The 17,814-nt window shown below is 40.7% G+C and overlaps 1 protein-coding gene across 2 annotated transcripts in view; it reads right to left on the minus strand.

Annotated features, from left to right (window-relative positions):
- The window catches only part of adgrd1 (adhesion G protein-coupled receptor D1), a 31,454-nt gene that overhangs the window by 11,672 nt on the left and 1,968 nt on the right, over nucleotides 1-17,814 (minus strand). For both annotated transcript variants that reach the window (XM_085787476.1, XM_085787475.1), the window contains 10 exons: nucleotides 17,485-17,607; nucleotides 17,224-17,400; nucleotides 14,785-15,042; nucleotides 13,427-13,494; nucleotides 12,750-12,899; nucleotides 12,576-12,626; nucleotides 10,847-10,970; nucleotides 10,395-10,502; nucleotides 9,067-9,142; nucleotides 7,761-7,902 (listed from right to left, as the gene is read on the minus strand). In XM_085787476.1, the coding sequence (XP_085643602.1) occupies nucleotides 7,761-7,902; nucleotides 9,067-9,142; nucleotides 10,395-10,502; nucleotides 10,847-10,970; nucleotides 12,576-12,626; nucleotides 12,750-12,899; nucleotides 13,427-13,494; nucleotides 14,785-15,042; nucleotides 17,224-17,400; nucleotides 17,485-17,607 (1,277 nt within the window). The remainder of the gene's footprint in view (nucleotides 1-7,760; nucleotides 7,903-9,066; nucleotides 9,143-10,394; nucleotides 10,503-10,846; nucleotides 10,971-12,575; nucleotides 12,627-12,749; nucleotides 12,900-13,426; nucleotides 13,495-14,784; nucleotides 15,043-17,223; nucleotides 17,401-17,484; nucleotides 17,608-17,814) is intronic.

Here is a 17,814-nt window from a genome sequence, read left to right on the forward strand (position 1 = left end):
AATGCACTCAGAGATCTGGCCCAGCTCTGTGAACATGCTGTTGTTCCCCCCCCTACCCCCCGTTGCCTCCAGGCCTCAGCATCTATACCAGCCAAGACTGCGGCTGGTGCTCCAACTCTTTATTAGCAACAGAAGGCCAGCAAACACCGCCTTGGAAATCACTTTGAGCGGTGAAAGGAGAACGGACGCAGAAAAAGGAAGAAGAGCAAGCGAACGCTATAGTGGAGTGACAGGGGAGTGATGCAGAACGACAGGCTGATAACAGAGAAGAGACAGGCAGATAAATCATAGATAACCAGTGATTCTGCTGCTTTGATGTTTCATTCAGTGCAGCATCAGCTACACAGCTCACTGACACCCCGGGAACAGTGCAGTTCAAAAAATATGAATTGTTTTAATCTCTAGATTTACCAGTGGCTCACTCTATGCCCTGAATTCAAACTCCAGCTAAAAGTACAGAGGAAGTGACACAAAAATGAATCAAAGTTCCATTACTGTAAAAAATTGGTTGGGTTCTTATGTCTGTGAATTTCAAATATGCATATTTTCTTTTGTAGTACCTGGTAACCACAGCACTTCATGTAGGAATTGTAATCTATTATCAAATATCGCAAGATAAACAGAATTGATTAACTTGATCAATGTTGTGTCGTGTAAAACACATTTGCTGTTGGAATTTGTGCAGAAATACAGTAAGTGCATGAGTACAGATTTAGAGTCAGTGTCCTTAGTTACCTTCTACTCCAGTTGCATCTGATGAATCTTTGATTAACCAGCATTTGTCTGCTGTCAAATCTGGTTGTCTGTTTGTTATTCACTGTTGCACAGTGAAGGAGCAAGATAATTTTACATTTCAACCGTGTACAACTATGTATGTAACAGATAAATAAACAGTCAGTCTTTCAGGTGAAACAGCTGCATGGGGATAAGAGCGCTGTAAATCACCATGCTCCCTAACAGCCATGTCATCATCATTACTTGATATATGATCGCGGTTTACATAATAGATGTTTAATGGTGTATCTGGAGGACTTTCAAATAGAAACACAACCCTATCAGTCACTTAGCCCAACACACCAATTGGTTGTCATTGGGAACAAATGACCCTCAAAATCAACATGACAGCCAAAGCAGGCCCCATCCTTTTTTGTTTTCAGCTTGTTGGGTAGAATGATGAGGGATTAAAATAAACACTCTCATTTGAGCATTTAAGTCGTAGATGACGTTCAGCACCCTGCAATTTGTTGTTGGTGTCTTTCAGTCCTCCTATGATTGGCATAGCTGGAAGCCGCAGCCTCGCTGTGGTCGAGCTGTAGCTCCAGCAAACGCCGGACAACATATGGCTCAGCAAATCCCAAGATACGGGCAACACCACGCCAATTTAAGTCTTAGCTGTTGACAGCTGCTTCTAAAGCGAGGCACAAATAAAGAAAAGATGGAGTGAGCTACACACCACCCATCATCTTGTTTCAGCTTCACATTCACACACACAGTCTGAAATAATGATGCTGTCTTTTGAAGTAATACAAACTCATTAGCATGCAGCTTTTTGTAGTCACTGCCAAAGATGATGCCTTTAGAACTTCCACAGAAAATTGTAACATTTCAGTCACTTTTTTAAATGGCCACTGTCGTGTACTGTGACAATATCCATCAGTAAAAAGTCAACATGTGCTTGATAGAAGATATAAATGTTGTTGCAGTTAAAGTGGACGATAAAGTTCCCTTTAGCTCTTAATGAAAGAATCTGAAATACTGTGGTATCTTCATATTTAATCAGAAACATTAAAACTTCCCTCAATGTACTGGTATTCCCGAGTGCTTTTCATGTGAATTTGAGAGCATGTAGTTCAATGCAGTGGAAAAAGTCTGTGAGAGGACTTTGAGTTAAGATTTTTCGTTTTTGTTTTTTCAAATTTAAAATATAATTTATGAGAAAGTCCTGCATTCACCCACTCACTCCATCCAGCACTGGTAAAACAATATGCAACCACAAGAGCAGTCAGACATATTTCAGGAGCAATGAAGTCTAAATAAAGGCTTTGCTTGTGCTAAATTTAAAAAGCAGTCACACATTACACAATTGGGTGAGCGAAGAAGTGAGCAATCTCCTTTTTTCCTCAAACTTTTCAAATATTTGAGAGCACAGAGAGCCAGGGTGTCATTTGGACTGCAACTGTGTATTTGGTATAGGTATCATTTTTTAACAGAGCAGCTGCCAGCTGAGCCATTACAGCACTGAAACTCATCAGTCACACTTTGCACAATCATAAAACGTAATTTAAAGCTACCGTCATATTTTGTGGAAGTCTACAGTAGGTTAAAGTGATATGAGTCAACAACTGCAACTGGCCAGCCTTTTGACAAAAGCTACACTGTTCTGTATGACAGGAGATACATGCATTTCCCCAAAACTACGTCTACTGCTGTTAAATGTAGGAAAGGAAACACATTATTGAAGTATGTCTGGGAAAGGTATGGTGTAATATTACTCAATCCAGAGGTCTACAAAAAAAAAACAACAACCAGCTCAAACTTTGACATGCAGTTTGAGAAAATCTTCCCCTTGAACCACCTTAAGGTCGATATATATATCACAGTGATGGAGCACAGATGTCATGGTTGTTGTAACAGGGCTTTTCAATCAGGGGCCAGACTTGAGCTGATCCACGTACAGCATGTGGAGTAACAATCTGAATCCATGCAGCAAAACACAACTGGCCATGAGTGAGATCATGTCGTCAGGGGAGATGTAATAAGACATGCAGCTGTGGTCTCAGCTCCGTCTCTGAGGTAGACACCGAAAACAACCAGACGTGTTGATAGGCATTCAGGGTGTGAGGAAAACTGGGGACAATTAAACAACCCCAAAAGTTACAGGATTGTTTTAGTTACGGTAAGTGGTGGATGTTCAGTGACTATTACTATGGTTCAAAACAACAAACGTGAAAAGCGTTGTGTTTTTTTTTTCTTTCTTTCTTTCTCTCTTCCTTCTGGAACTAAGCTCACATGACAATGGGAGAGGTTCTTCCATGCTTGAATTCATGTGTTAAATTCTCACGGGCTTTCATATGGGCCCACTGGTTTCTGGCCAGTTTCTGCAGGAACATGACACTTTCATTCGCAAGATGAGGGCAGATTTTTTAGCCTTTGGTGCGAAGTTGAATTATGGGAAATTAACCACATAAAAAAGGTATTGATATAAAACTTAAAGCTGATTTAGTTCAGTGATCATTTTACAACCTGTACATGCCTATATATCACAAAAACCAGTCACTTGAATTGTTAAAGCAGAAGTAAGCGGAATTTTTAGTTTTAGTTAGTCTTAAATAGTTATATCTTCCGACAGCAATTATATATAGTGTTTGGTCTGAAACATGGGTCTGTCAGTCACTCAAGCCGAGGAGAAAACTTTCCTTGTATCCTACAACCTTTATCCAATGAGGAGAGAGAACGGCATAAAGGGGCGGTCCTCTCTGCGCGTGAATGTGGTGACGTAGGGACGAGGGCGGGGGCTGCTAACTCCATCAGCTGACAAGAAGTTAGCCAAAACCACCGGATCGCTTACTTCTGCTTTAAAATAGCTGAACATTATGTCCAATATACCCTTATCTAAGCCAATAGAAACACTCGTATAGAACGAATCAGCAGGGTCTTCTCCTTTCCTCTGGGCTTAAGCTCTGCTTTGGTCAGCATCTAACAGGAGGTGGTGGTCGTGAGGTTGGAGTGCTGAAAAAGGTGGGTGGGAGGATGGGGGTTGGGTGTTGGGGGGCTCTCAATGGGAGGAGCTGAAGAAAGGGACTCTAAATCTCTTAGCAAGAGAGGCATAGCAATAGCCAGACCGCCATCTGCGATTGATCAGTATGTTGGCTCACACAGTCCCTGTTTGTATGTGTGTGTATGGATGGGCGTGGGTGGCTGAGGGAGAGAAGAGAGAGAGAGAGAGAGAGAGAGAGAGAGAGAGAGAGAGAGAGAAAAGGAGGAAAGGAGGAGAGCTTTTACCCACAAGGTTTGAGCTGGGCGTGTGCTAGGAGTTATAAAAAGACTGGCAAAATAAATAGCAGTTATTGTGGCAGAGAGAACTGATACCAGCACCGGCACACATGATTAAAAGATTAAGCGTAAGGGGTATCAGAAAATGTGAAGTAACCTTTGCGTGTGTATTTTCAAAGCGGCGGAACAATTAATCCATTAGTCCACACACGTATAGGAAGCTCCGACAAGTCTAGACAACTGTGTAAACAAAGGCCATCCAGTTCCCCTCTCTGCCCCTGACCTCTTCACTCATTTCCCACAAACCCTCCCTCATGTTCTTTAAATTATGGGAGGGACCCGATAGATAAAACACAACAGAGAACTTAGTCAGTAGAGGTTTTTTTCTGTCCAGTCATATTTTAACTGATAGTTTAGCTCATGATAAGATCAACTGAGGTAATTTAATCAATTCAATACTCTGTTTTCAATCTGTAAAAATATTATTGAATATGCTAAATTTATATTAACAGTGTTGAAAAGAAGACGTAAGAGGAGTTTGACATTTTGGGAACTCTAACTCAGATTGAGCCAAGAAGAAATCCAGCACATAGCCCCTGATAAAATTGTGTATTGTCTGAATAAAGTGAATGAAATTGTAGAAGTGACATGTGAAAAAATGAGATTTAAAGCTGCTTGTGGGGTAGAGCTTTCTACTTGCTGTTTCCTTCTACTTAAAGTGTTACTGTAAAGGTAAGCTAAGCTTACTTGAAGGCTAGCTGTGATTTCATATTTGACGTACAGATTTTAAGGAGCTACTTGAAAGTTTTTTCTGCTGCTGAATGTGGTTTTTCATGCAGGAAATGGGTGGTGGTGATTGTGGCTTGGCAAGAGCTTTAGCCATCATTGTGTTAACAAGACAAGAGGTTATAATATACTCTCTGAACAGCGCTACGTCTTCAGGGAAGCCCGATGGCAGTGACGGGGCTTGTGGCGGGCTAGCTGGTTAGCAGAAGAAGACCAGAGTTAACACTCCTAACACTGTTGCTTTCAAAAACTGAAGGCAGTTCATGAAGAAATGACATTTAATGCTAAACTCACAAAGTTTCTTCAACATTGGTATGTAAACAGCTGTTAAAGCTAACGCCAGCAAAACTTACAAATAGCTCCCTTGAGTGATATCAATCTTCATCTTTTCAAACACTCTGCCAAAAAGCACTGCAGATTATAAAATATCTAACTATTTCTTTAAAGTTAATGATCACAAGTTTTACATTGCGTCATAGATGAAATGAAATAAAGGTGAACTGAGGGACAGGTGGAGGCCACCAGCGCTCTACCAGTGCTGCCACCCTGTTCCACCCTTCGCCTCGTCCACCGAACTAACACACTGCTTTATAAGCCTGTAAAGCCAGGACCCCATGTCAAAATCTGTTTTTTAAATCCTTTCAGTTTTGACCCTATAAATCGACTTTGCTCATGAAATCAGTCTTTCCATTCATTCACTTCATACCATCGGTGTGATGGTTTGACGGAAGAAGAGGGCAGGGAGGAGGTGTCGTGCCTTTTTATGTATGTATTAATGTTTAACTACAGACCCCAGTGCCTCCCACCCTCCTTTTTCTTCTCCTCTTCTCTCCTCCGGGCCTCTCAAACTGAACCGGACTCAGACAGGACTCATAAATCACCGGTGGAGCCATGGTCCAATCAACACCGCAGCTGAATGGCGTGAGAAAGCGCGTGGGCCTCCAGCAGCCTTGATAACACCTTGTCTGGGTATCAAACCTGCTTTGTGCCACATAACTCGAGATGTCGGCATCTCTGCTCTGACTGAGTCAGCTGGGAATGGCATGACCTCAGCGGTGAGCTCAGAGGGCGTCAATCAGGAGTGCAAGGTCACTCAGACCCCCTCCACAGAGCTTTGACCTTCACTGACTGGAACCTGCCACGTCACGTTTTTTTTTACAGGTCGGCAACTCCATCAATCCACTGTTCAATACATTTTATCATGGTAGGTGTCAAATAGAGAAGATAGATGACCTTTGGGTTTGAGCCATGACAGTGGGCGATTGTTTGTACAGTACAAGAGGTGGCACACAGGATTTGTTGTAACCATGACAGCCTGAAAGACAAATGAGGGAGCTGACATATTTCTACTTTAGACACAGTCAGACCTCCTGCTAGGTTTTAATGAAGTCACTGGGATAAACTGAGAGGTCAGCTGCAAATCACCTCCTCTAGCTCACTGAAGCGGTGCCATGAGAGGACTTCTTTAAGGTTCAACTTGCAGGAGGTAAAGTGCAGCGTAAACAATGGCGGCTAAGTTTTGCCTGAGTGAGCCACCCTCCCTGCCTCCAAGCTAGGGAGGTGATAAGTATCCACCAGTTGCCAAAGACATTAAAACTCCAAAAATAGTCACTTTTTTTGACTTAATCCAACCACAGGTCTGTACTGCAATCCAGTTATAGCAAAACAGCCCCTTTCCTGGACGTGTTCACAGCCAAACGCACTGCGTGCCAAATTACGATGCTGCTCCTAAATATAAATGGTTGTCCATGCAGCCTAAGTAAAGCATGAAAGTGCTGGCACGGTGCGTTCCAATCAGTATGCGTTAGTAATAAGTATAACAGCTTATTTGTAATGGGTTAGAGAGGAAAGAATGTAAGAAACCTGATTTATCCTTACATCAGAGCAAAAGGCCGTCCAACTAAAACAGAAACACCTTGAATCAACAGACAGCAGAGCTGCTGAGCATCTCCAGCAGCCCCATAACAAAGGAGATTATAAGCCCTCTTCCATGGTGTCTGCTAAAACAAACACAGTAATCATTGTCACAGGAACCAGGCCAGATAATTGCAGCATAAACATTTATTTCTCCAGGGAAAATGAAGGCAAACACAGCAATATTGCCATGGTTTCATGAAGCTGCATGGTTTTAATTTGTACTGTTATGAGTGAGGAGAGAAAAAAAAGTTATTGGTCATTCACTTCAATAGAAAGTGAATAATTCTTGAAAGGGTCTTGTAAAGTAAACAGATCTACATTATTGGGGTTTAGTTGACTTGTCTGCTGAATTATTAATGAGATTGGATGATCCATGAGGCTATGCAATGCCTTTACACTACAAAAATGGCTTCAAAATCCAGTCACTGTGCAAAAAAGTACAAAAATATACATGGCTGTAAAATACACTGCTGCATCTCTGATTTTTATAAGGAAGTAAGCTAATGCAATACACATTTTTAAGTTAATTTTTTATGATGAGTTTCAACTGCATTTCCCAAGGAAAACTGGCACAGCTGCTGCCATAAAGCAGCAAGGAAAAAAACATGTTGTTCATAAAATAAAGTTATTGTTCCTTTCAAAGCACCCTAAGCCTACAGTTCAAATGTCCATAATCAGTTTGCTTTCTGGAAGCCACATGCTCTGTGAGGGAAAATTTAGGCAGGCTAATGAAAACCAAAATAAGCTTCACTCTTTGTGCCGGTGAGTTCCCGGCTGCACAAGCTTCGGTCAGTGATAAGACACTCATCTGCTTACATAACAAAATGCCAAATATAGAGCTGATGGATTTCATATGGGGGTATCCGGCCACTGTAGCCACAGGCAGACTGTGACCATCTTTCCACTGATAAGGTGGGTGTCCCACACCCAGCAGCCGCCCCTGCCAACTGGAAAAGCACTCCATTTTCCCAGTGTGAACAACCCAGACAGGAAGTAAGATTAAGACAAAAGAGTCAAATATGAAATGCGAAGAAAGTTGGACATCTAATGGGGTTGAATCTTACCAGGACGTGGGTGAGCACGATCTTGATGAGTGGTGCTCCTGAGAGGTTGACTGACAAGGCTGGTGAAGGCTCCACTTTCAGAGAGATTAGACGGCTTGCTACCTGGATCTTGTGGTCCTTGAAATCAGCTGCTTCATTAATCCTAAAAGGCAAAAAAGAGGGAAAAAAATAGATGATGAAAGAAAAGAAAGGCAGCAAAAGAGAAAAAGGAGAAGAGAAAAAATAGAGACATAAACGGTCATACCATCTTATATTAACTCACTAGTATCTTTCAATGCAGGTCACTTTCGCACACACTCAAAAGACTGGCTCACACTGCAGGTTCCCTCTGTTAACACTGAACTTGGAAAGACCAGCTTCTCTTACTGTTGCACCTACAACCTGGAACACTCTGCAAAATCATTTGAAACTTACCTCACTTTTATCAATAGGACAATTTAAAATCATAACTACATCTTATTTTACCTCTAACTGCTCCTTTTTTTTTTAACTACACTTATGTTTCAATTTATCCTAGTCACCTTTAACTTCTGGTATAATGTTCTGCTTTTGTATGTTTCAAATGTCTTGTCTTCTGTCCTTAAATGTTTTGTGTTTCATCTCGGCTGTATTGTAAATGAGGTTACTCCTCAGTATATCTCAGAGTTTAAATAAACGTTATGAAATGAAATGAAATATAAATAAAAGAAAACAACAAACACTGAGACACAAATCTACACAAAAGTGTTACACATGGTCCCAGAGCAGTAGCATTTAAGTGGGACTTTGATCATCTGTGTATAATCAGTCACGCTGACAACAGCAGTATTGCACCAGTAGTTTTCCAGATCATCCGATATGTGACATGGGGATCATACAAGCAGCACCTCTCTACGACAGAGGAGCCCAGCACCGGGAGGACGGCCTTATGAAAAAATAATCAGCCACAAACATTTCGTGCACTTGAACTTTTCCAAAGTATAAAGTCAAGAAAACATGTTGTTCAGTCACTGCTGTGTCAGGGTTAGTACAAGATAAACACTGCTGTGCAAGTGGAACAAGCTGGTCCAGTGATGAGACAATAACTAGGGGGGAAGGGGTGGATGTGTAGAGCTATTAGCAAGGGTGTATCAGTCAGTGGAGGTTGAGTGGTGAGATGGGAGATAGGCCAGAGGACAGATAAGGCCTTGGCTCCAGGCTTTAGCTGTCCTGAGGCTCAGGAAGCAGGGGCGCCTTAGTGCCAGTAAACCTGATCCACAGCACAGGAAATACAAATACAAAAATATATATTTACACTTTTAATTTGATTTATAACCCATCCTCTTACCTGGTCTTCACAGGGCTGATCTCTTTATAGTAGTTGTGCATGTTGTGGTAGAAGAGGCCAACAATCGTGGTTTGAGCTGAGGAAAAAAAAAAAATTATAGTTGAATGTGAAAGGCATAGACAGAGAGCTGGGAATGTAAAGCAGTGCTGCTAAAATGCTCACAAAGAAGGGAAGTTAATTAACGCCATCTTGCCGCCACACGCTGGCACCAGCAGGCTAACGGGACTGTATACTCGCACAAGAGTGAAAGGGAGAGGGCCGCGAAGCACGTGGATGTTGGTAACTCTTATGAAACCTCTGCATGACTTCACTGGGAGAGCAGGGGGTCTGATCCCCCCACCCCTAATCTATCTTCCACTTTGGTCCCATCTCAACACCGCAAAGATAAACAATAAAATTAGAGGAAGTCCTTAATGGTCCTGTTCCTCCTTTCAAAGGCTTGCTTCCCGGGCTCCGCTGACTGGGGCCACAAAAGCTGCGAGATGTCAAACAAATGTGCGGCGTGTATACTGCAAGAGGGTTTTTAAGATTTTAAAAAAATATTCAATTTCAACAGGAAAACCCCCCAGGAAGTCCTGCAAGAGCTCTGGAGGTGGCCAGGAGTAGAGAGAATAAGAAAAAATCGAATCGTATCCAAACGCGCCAATTTATCGCATTCTCTGTATTTAATTAGTGTATAAAACCTCCCTCAGGAGCATTGCATACAGCCAGGTATTTAGAACCTATGAGTTAATTTGGACCTGGCTCTCATGTGTCAGGCAATAACATATCTTCCATTTCTGATAATAGTCCTTTAATGAATTATTAAAACTGTTTATTCCAGTGTTCGTTTGCAACACAGTGCACACGGCGGCCAGGTGGAGCCAAGGGAATCTGACCTGAACACAAAGTCAAACAAACTGAGTTTTAATGCCCACTGTAATTACTGCTCTCCTTCACTCCACTATGTGAGTCCATTCTTTTTAATGACAGAGGAAAGTGGAGAAAAGTGCTCTCTCACTCATTCTTTCTCTTTTGAATAAAAGGGTAACTGCCAACATTAAAGCCATGGCTGGATTTCTATGGCACACCATAAAGCCACACAAAAGCTCTCATGGCACTCCTGTCCTACACTGTTTGTTGTGTTAGTAGTCTTAAATCTAAGCATAATAAATTACTGGCCAATAACAAGAATCTCCCTGCTGGACAATTTTCCATGGGTGGAATCAGCACGAATATTGTGCAGCATTCACACTCAACCTGGTAACTATTGTCTTTACAAGGATTCAAGATATCAAAGGGCTGTTTTGTGCGTTACTCAGGACACTGTTTGTAATACTTGCACTTACACTGCATACTAAAAGCCTCTCCTGGCACAGAGATGTAGCTTTTGCCCTGTGTGGGGAAGCGATAATATTTCGGGTTGTAGTTCTTCGGGAGTTTCATCAGAGAGTAATCTGTAAGGGTCAGATATTAGACAAAGTGGCAATGGTTAAAAAAACAAACAAACAGAGAAGCAAGCAAAACAAGACAAATCTGCTTTCTCAGGGGTGGATCAAAGATGTCAACCCTTGGGGGAGAGACACAAGAGGGCTTAGTGACAAACAAAATATTATGCAAAAACCCACACCCATGAGAGGCAAAGTGGAGTGGGGTGATCCCTGCTTATTTGACCTGCATTTGTCCTCCGATTGAGAAAACTAATGATGTCAGCGTGACGGTCCATGTACTTCTACCCTAAGCGTGTCCACACAAACTACAAACATTGAGTCACCTTATGGAGAAATGACAGCATCCTGACCTGCAACAAAAGATGTTCCACCCAGGGAGATGAGAGAGTTCGGGCTGGGCTCCAGGTTAGTCACCATGTGTTCCATCACTCTGTCCACGGTCTCGATCAGCCCGCTGACCACAGGGGTGGACAGCTGCTCAGAAATGATCCAGAAAAAAAAAAAAGTTCACAATCAATTCAGTGTCCAGCACTGATTCATGCCGACCACCCTACCAGGCACAGTACAGAAACATACATTAGGTCAGTTCCCTTAGTCCTCAGCATGTGAGTGAGGCCTGTTGTGAAAGCCCCTCTGTGATCATGGAGGAACTTTCTCAAAGTCTAATAAAATAACTGTAATTATATAATTTAAAGCTTTGACACTACACATTTAGAATGAAAACTACATGCTACAAATGGGGTCTTTAAAAAATAAAGCAGCATGGAAAACATAAGAACATTATGCATTTTATTGCACTATGGCAATGCAGGACACAGTGATGTTAGAATTTGACCCACAAGGAGTAAAAGTCAGAATACCTCTGCCTCTTTTACTTTAATTTTTGTTGATTCTCATCACACTGGCTATTGAGTCACTCAACTTTATGTGTGTGCAATAAAAGTTGGAGTAGCTTTAATTCATGACAATGTACTACTAAGAAAAAATTGTAATATAATAAATATAGATTTCAACAAATTACATTTAAAGCCATTTAATTTAACTGCTTTTGGACAACGGCCACTTTGGCTAAAAAATGACAATTATGGGTTCATGTTTAAAATTGGCTCTAATGCTACAGTAGATGTGATTTAATAGCAGCACAAGTGGAGAAAAGTCATAAAGTCAATGTCAGTACTGTTAATAATAAAGACAAAGTTAGCTAATGTTTGTTTACAGTAGCTAGCTCACTTTGTCATAGCAGATCAAATAAGACTTGACCAGAAAAAATCTTAAGTGTACTCAACTAATTGATTGTGTGTGTGTGTGTGTGTGTGTGTGTGTTTTAAATCTTTATTTGAAAGAATGTTTTATTTGTTCCCTCAAAATTTACATTGAGTCTTTTCCAGATACGTACAAATATGTAGCATGCTAAAGTGCTAAAGTGACAAAATATGCATTAATATACTATGTATCAATCATTTTTACATGCTGGCAATAATAGAAAACCAACTATTTAATTAAATTCAGTTGGATCAAGTAAAAAACTGCAAAGAGCAAATTAACAGGTGATTGTTGACTGTAATTTTAGATTAAAAACCACGCAATGCATTCAAATGTGAAAAGAGAAGGTAATGACAGAAAGGTCCTGAAGGGATACCGAACACTATATCTGCAGTTTCACATTTACATTTACAGCGACATCTGTTTCAGCATGCTCCCACACAAGCAGGCGTTCTAACGCTGAGCACTAAATGTACTGAAACCACACATTTACTCAGAATGTCTTTCCTCTGGAAAAGGTATGTGTGTATACGAGACACCAGGATGAGTACACAGTATGGAAAGCTGTGAATTTGCATTCAAAGCATTGTCTCAAATACTTCATAGCACTGTAATTGACTCCATACTGTAATCTTGTGTGGGTATAATGCCAAATACTGTTATAGCTGCTGGCACCACATATGCCAGAAATATGCAGTGTTACAATTTCAAACTCGTGTATCTTTTAAGTGCCCTGTATTAAAGTATTCACTCAATTGCATATGTTTCATTATGTCATCTTTGAACATTGCACAACAACAGTGTGAACTCATTTACCTCTGGCAGCGCTGGAGAGGACAGCACTTCTTCCACACTTTTGAGAAAAGCCTGGGTAGAAGAAAACGGACATCACAGAACTGTTGCATCATATGCACATGGGTGGGCATTGCATCTGTGTGTGAACCGGTCCTGAAAGTGTAACATGTGTGTGTCCATGTGTGTGGGACTGACCTGTGTCAGGTTGCTGGCACTGTTGTGAGGAATGGTCCTATTGGGCAGCGCCTTCAGGAAGCCCAACACTGGCATGGACTCTGGGTCCGGGGAGGTTTGGACCTCCTCTCGCTGACTGCTGACAACAGGAGGACTCACTTCAGTGGCTCTCTGGGGACACAACACATCAGGCATCAGATGACGGTTACTATCAGGAGGAACTTTCCAAAGAGGCATGGAGTTCCAGCATACACAGGATGTTTACTGACTGATAGCCTGATTCAGGGAATAACTTTTTGGACAAGTGATTCAGTGTTGCTCTCTTTCAGTCCAGTGCCCTTAAGGGAGCCATTTTGTGTGTAGTGCTGAGCAGCTGTCTCCACTTTATTCTAGTTCTTTATCCGTTTTCTACCTCCAAAGCCTTTTAATAAACAGGAGTCTATTCACATGTGCTCTCAATATCCTTTCTCCCAACTCCTCTATCTTCAAAAGGAAATAACAGCTCAATAAGAAGTTTGTGTCACTGTTGAGTCAAGCTAAGGCTGCCATCTGCCTCCTGCGCTTATTTTGGCTCTTAACCTTTCTGCAAAGCTGTCATACAATTTGGACGCTATATTTGTGAGGAAAACCTCAATAGGTCGCGCACGTGGTACAACAATTGTATCTATGCCTTGCTAAGACACAAGTGACACACTTACGACTGTTGGCGCTGTTGAAGTGACCTCTTTGGAGACTCTTGGTGTCGTGGCAGAGGCAACTGCTTCACCTAGAAAAGACAATAACCAGGGATCTTTTAAAATAGGATGGGAGGCACACTAGTGACCTGCATAGATGGTTGTAATTCACTCTTTATCTCTGGTAGATTTCCCAGTTTAGATAGCCCCTGTCTTTTTTGTCATTTTGTTATTAGGCCATTTGTTGAACTTGACCAGGCCTAGCTGCTGTAATGTAGCTGGACTTTATCACCATACAGCTTGCAGTTTACAAGGCTGGACCATGCCCAGTCATGAAAGGAGATGGATTACAACCTTCACAAAACTAGGATAATCAACCACATAATACTCTGCCACTAGCTTCTGTACATTTTATGTCTTTGCTGTCATTTCATAAAAGCCGCACTAACTAGCTACCAAAAAATAGCCATATATGGCTGTACCTTAGAGGTATCACTGTGAACCATTCCTGCTCTTCTTTGGTTCAATGCAACATTTTATACGAGTGCTCTGGAGAAGTAAAAATATTTTTCTGTAACCATAACAGTCAGGCTCTTTGCGTCTGGTAATGTTCTGTGGAATATATTGCTTTTGGTAACGACTTTGAAGAAGAAAGCAAGGCAGAGTGCACTCTATGCTTCACACATTATAACCAGTTGAACCTCCAGCAGTACACAGTCATAGTTTTCATACATCACCATACACACAATGGAAGACAATATTCTCACTAATAAGTTTCTCACACACCAAAAGGTAATTCAGCCTTTGTTGAGCTGAAAAGGTTCATTCCAGCAGGCTTTGAACCTTTCTCTGAATATGCTGGATTTTGTTACAGTAAATACTTATTATTACAAAGATTTTTTTTTTTTCTATATTCTCATAAATGTCAACATGTTTTTTTTTCCATGTATGGCAATCCACTAACCATAGGAGGTAAACTGCAACATAACAAAAACAGTTTCTGGGGGTTTTTGTTTTGGCGTGTTACAACCTGTCACTTTATATTAAAGTGATCTGCCCCCTGCAACCCAACCTGCCTCTGCACTCTTATAAATACTTATAAGGCAGAACTATGTGAGCCATGGCACTTGCATGATGGAAGGTCATGAATATGTTTTGTGCAACAAGTACCATTTGACAGCAAAGTGGAGTATATTTGTACAGTTTAACATCTTGTTGTTATGCATGAATGCCGCGGACGGAATGTAGAAAAGGAAAAAGACGGAAATTGCTTTTTAACCTCTATTTCCTCAGTGCAAAGTCAGGAGGGAGGGAGCATTATAATAGATATGCTATGTCCTCGAATGACAGGAAATAGTTTCCACAAGAGCGTAATGTCCTACCTATGGCTGCGCTGTAGTAGAGCATAATCTCATTAGCAGAAAGGGCCTTTTCCCAGATCACAAACTCATCAAAAGCTCCCGTTACGTAGTGGCCGTACGTCCTGTCATTGCCAGTTCCAATGACAAGGTCAGGGTAGGGGTCTCCATAGTTATCTGAGACATTGCCAACAGGGTCACCGGCAGTAAAGGTCCCATTGATGTACACCTTTAGTCCATCCTTTTTTGTCCATGTGAAGAGAATATGGGTCCAGAAAGGCCCTGACAAAGAAAACAGACAATAATAATAGTAGCCTATGTACAAATAAACAACAATTGTACAATAGGAATAAACAATAAAAGTAGCATATTAAAAAAATAACCACTGCAAAGGTTAGGGCAATGCATACAGGTAATTAAAATGATTCAATTAATTTAAAAATATGACGCTAATTTGCTGCAACAATAAGTCCACTTAGTACTTCTGTAGTCTGCTGTGAAAGTTTGATTCAAAAGGACAAATGTTCTCGGTAAACAAACGGAACTGAGTCTGTTCCCTGAAATGACCTGTAAGTTCATGAGCTCCTCGTTCTGTTGCAAGCGAATGTGCAGCGATGCACTCACTCACTGAGAGAGTGATTCAAGTCATTGATTTGTTTGCAGTAACGTGATTCGCACCCACTCACTGAGTCCCTGTGAGCGAATGCAGAGATACACTCACTCAGTCCTGTCACTGTGAGGGAACAGTGCATAAGTGATTCATTCATTGAATGTACTACGCAGTGAACTTGAGTCACAGTTAAGAAGCTCAAACCACCGCAATCGGGTCCAACAAATTCAAGAGCAATGCCAAGTTTTAACAAGTCCTTAAATTTAAAAAGGCTTGAACCAGTAGGCTAAATATTTAGGTTATGGTCAACCGCAATAGTCTACAACTATGCTCGCAGCTCTGCCATAGTGAGCTTTGAACTGAGCTAAATGCTAACAAAGCATGGTAACATCTTACGGTGACAACATTTAGACAATGACTTTTGCAAGTTACCGTCTTACTTCAGTTTGTTAGCATGCTAACGTTTGCAAAAATAGTTTGCAGAGAGCACAAATTAGCTCCAGTTGAAGCTAATGGGAAAATATATTTCACAAATATACAATATATACATAATATATAATTCACTGGTTTGGCAGGTCGCTAACTCTTCAAAAACTTCAAAAACCAAGTATTGGACAAAATAGGCTATTTTGAACTGATAATAGTTTAATAAGAAGTTAAGTTATAATTTCATTGATTATAATTTATTTAAACTGAATTAAGAATTAAGCTCAGTTAAAATGTATTACAATGATTAATTGTTATCATATTTAACTGCTGATTATGTTCAAGTAATTGAACTAATTGTTTCAGCCCTAAACATTTTTATAATTCGCAATATAAGGCTACATAAGTCCTATGTAGAACTCCAGGCTAAAGTCTGTTCTGGTCCCAAAACTCTCTTCTCTCTCTAGTTTCTCGAGGTAATTTGACAATAAAGCGAGTCCCAAAAGACAATACATTCACTGTCTGAAAACACTTGTGCCAGAAGAGCACAACAACCAAGAACACATCTCATTTGTGGTTAGAATATAAACCATGTGTGCCAAAGACCCCCCTGCAGTTTAAACACTTCAACTCTCTCTTTCACCTCTTTTTATGCAGAAAGTTTTATCTGTAGTTTAACATTCTTTGCCTTTACGCAAACACACGTTGGTAATACGCCACCGCCAGGTTTAATCAGCCCCCCTCAAAGCCTTTCCTCACATTTGTGACACACAAGGGAGAAAACTGACAGATTTTTACAGTATGTCCTGAAAGTTGGACATGTCACACCGTATGAGAACCAGATGATGTTTGATCCTCTGTAACTGAATACTGAAGTCAAAATTGAGTTATGACGCCCCGTGAATACAACTCGACTGACTGCAGCAAAAACAAAGATGACATAAGTCATTTGAGTACAAAGTACTGACCTGTAAAACGTTCAGCCTCATATGGTTTATTCAAGTTTGTCAAAACAGTTTTCCAAATCATTTCGTCTCATTATAATACAAATTTTATTTTCAGGATAAAATGCAAAGTATTGGTCACACTGATCTTTATTGTGTTTCACATTTCATCCATTTAGACCTTCACTCACCAAACATTATTGTATTTAGGAGGGAAATGGCTGTAGCTCATTAAACATCCATTATATTTTTATGTTTTGTGATACAGCAAAAAATGTATCAAAGGTATCCTTGACAAACTGAATCAACTGCCTGCAGCTACATCTGGTTTGAGTTAACCAAACCATGAATGCACTTGCATAACTGACAATTTACGGCTGAAAACAAAAAGTAGACAAATATATATAGAACAAAATTTATAACGCAGCAGTGCCTATGGAAATTTAACTGAAGTAAGTACAAGGGCAGATTTATTCACAGTACCTGGAACTGCGATGTTGGCCCTCCATCTGTGGCTGTTGCCTCTTGTGTAAAACTCCACATATCCAACAAAGGGGTTGGTGAAGACAGAGAACCCATTGGAGACAACTTTTCCTCCAGAGGCTACAGCAAAGCGGGACTCTGGCTCGTGGTTTTTCCAAAAAAAGGAAAAGGTGATCCCTACAGAATGATGGAATATCAGTTACTATCAATACAAGATGCTAAAATAGTATGACATTTATTGTACGCATAAACTACACTCACCCTCTGGACCACACAATGACGGGTCACTAATGCAGGAGTTCTGGTAGTTTCCGAAGTGGAGAAAGGTACCACCATTATCCCCATTTAGAAAGATGCCCTTGTTAACCATTCCTTCAACAATGTCTATGGCAAAACACAAATCAAGGACATCATTGATTTGTGCCAAAATATTTATAAAGTTTAATTATCTGTTCATTCAGCGAGTGAAATTATTCCAAATCTCTATAATAATACCTTAACTAATCATGAATTGTTTTTTAGCTGTTAAATATGCTTCATTGGTATCTCAACAAACAACAAGAGCATTAACAGACTCAATTAAATATACTA

The sequence above is a fragment of the Trachurus japonicus genome, chromosome 9, assembly GCF_045865225.1.
Source record: "Trachurus japonicus isolate A0001 chromosome 9, Traja_1.0".
NCBI classification, from domain to species: Eukaryota; Metazoa; Chordata; class Actinopteri; order Carangiformes; family Carangidae; genus Trachurus; species Trachurus japonicus.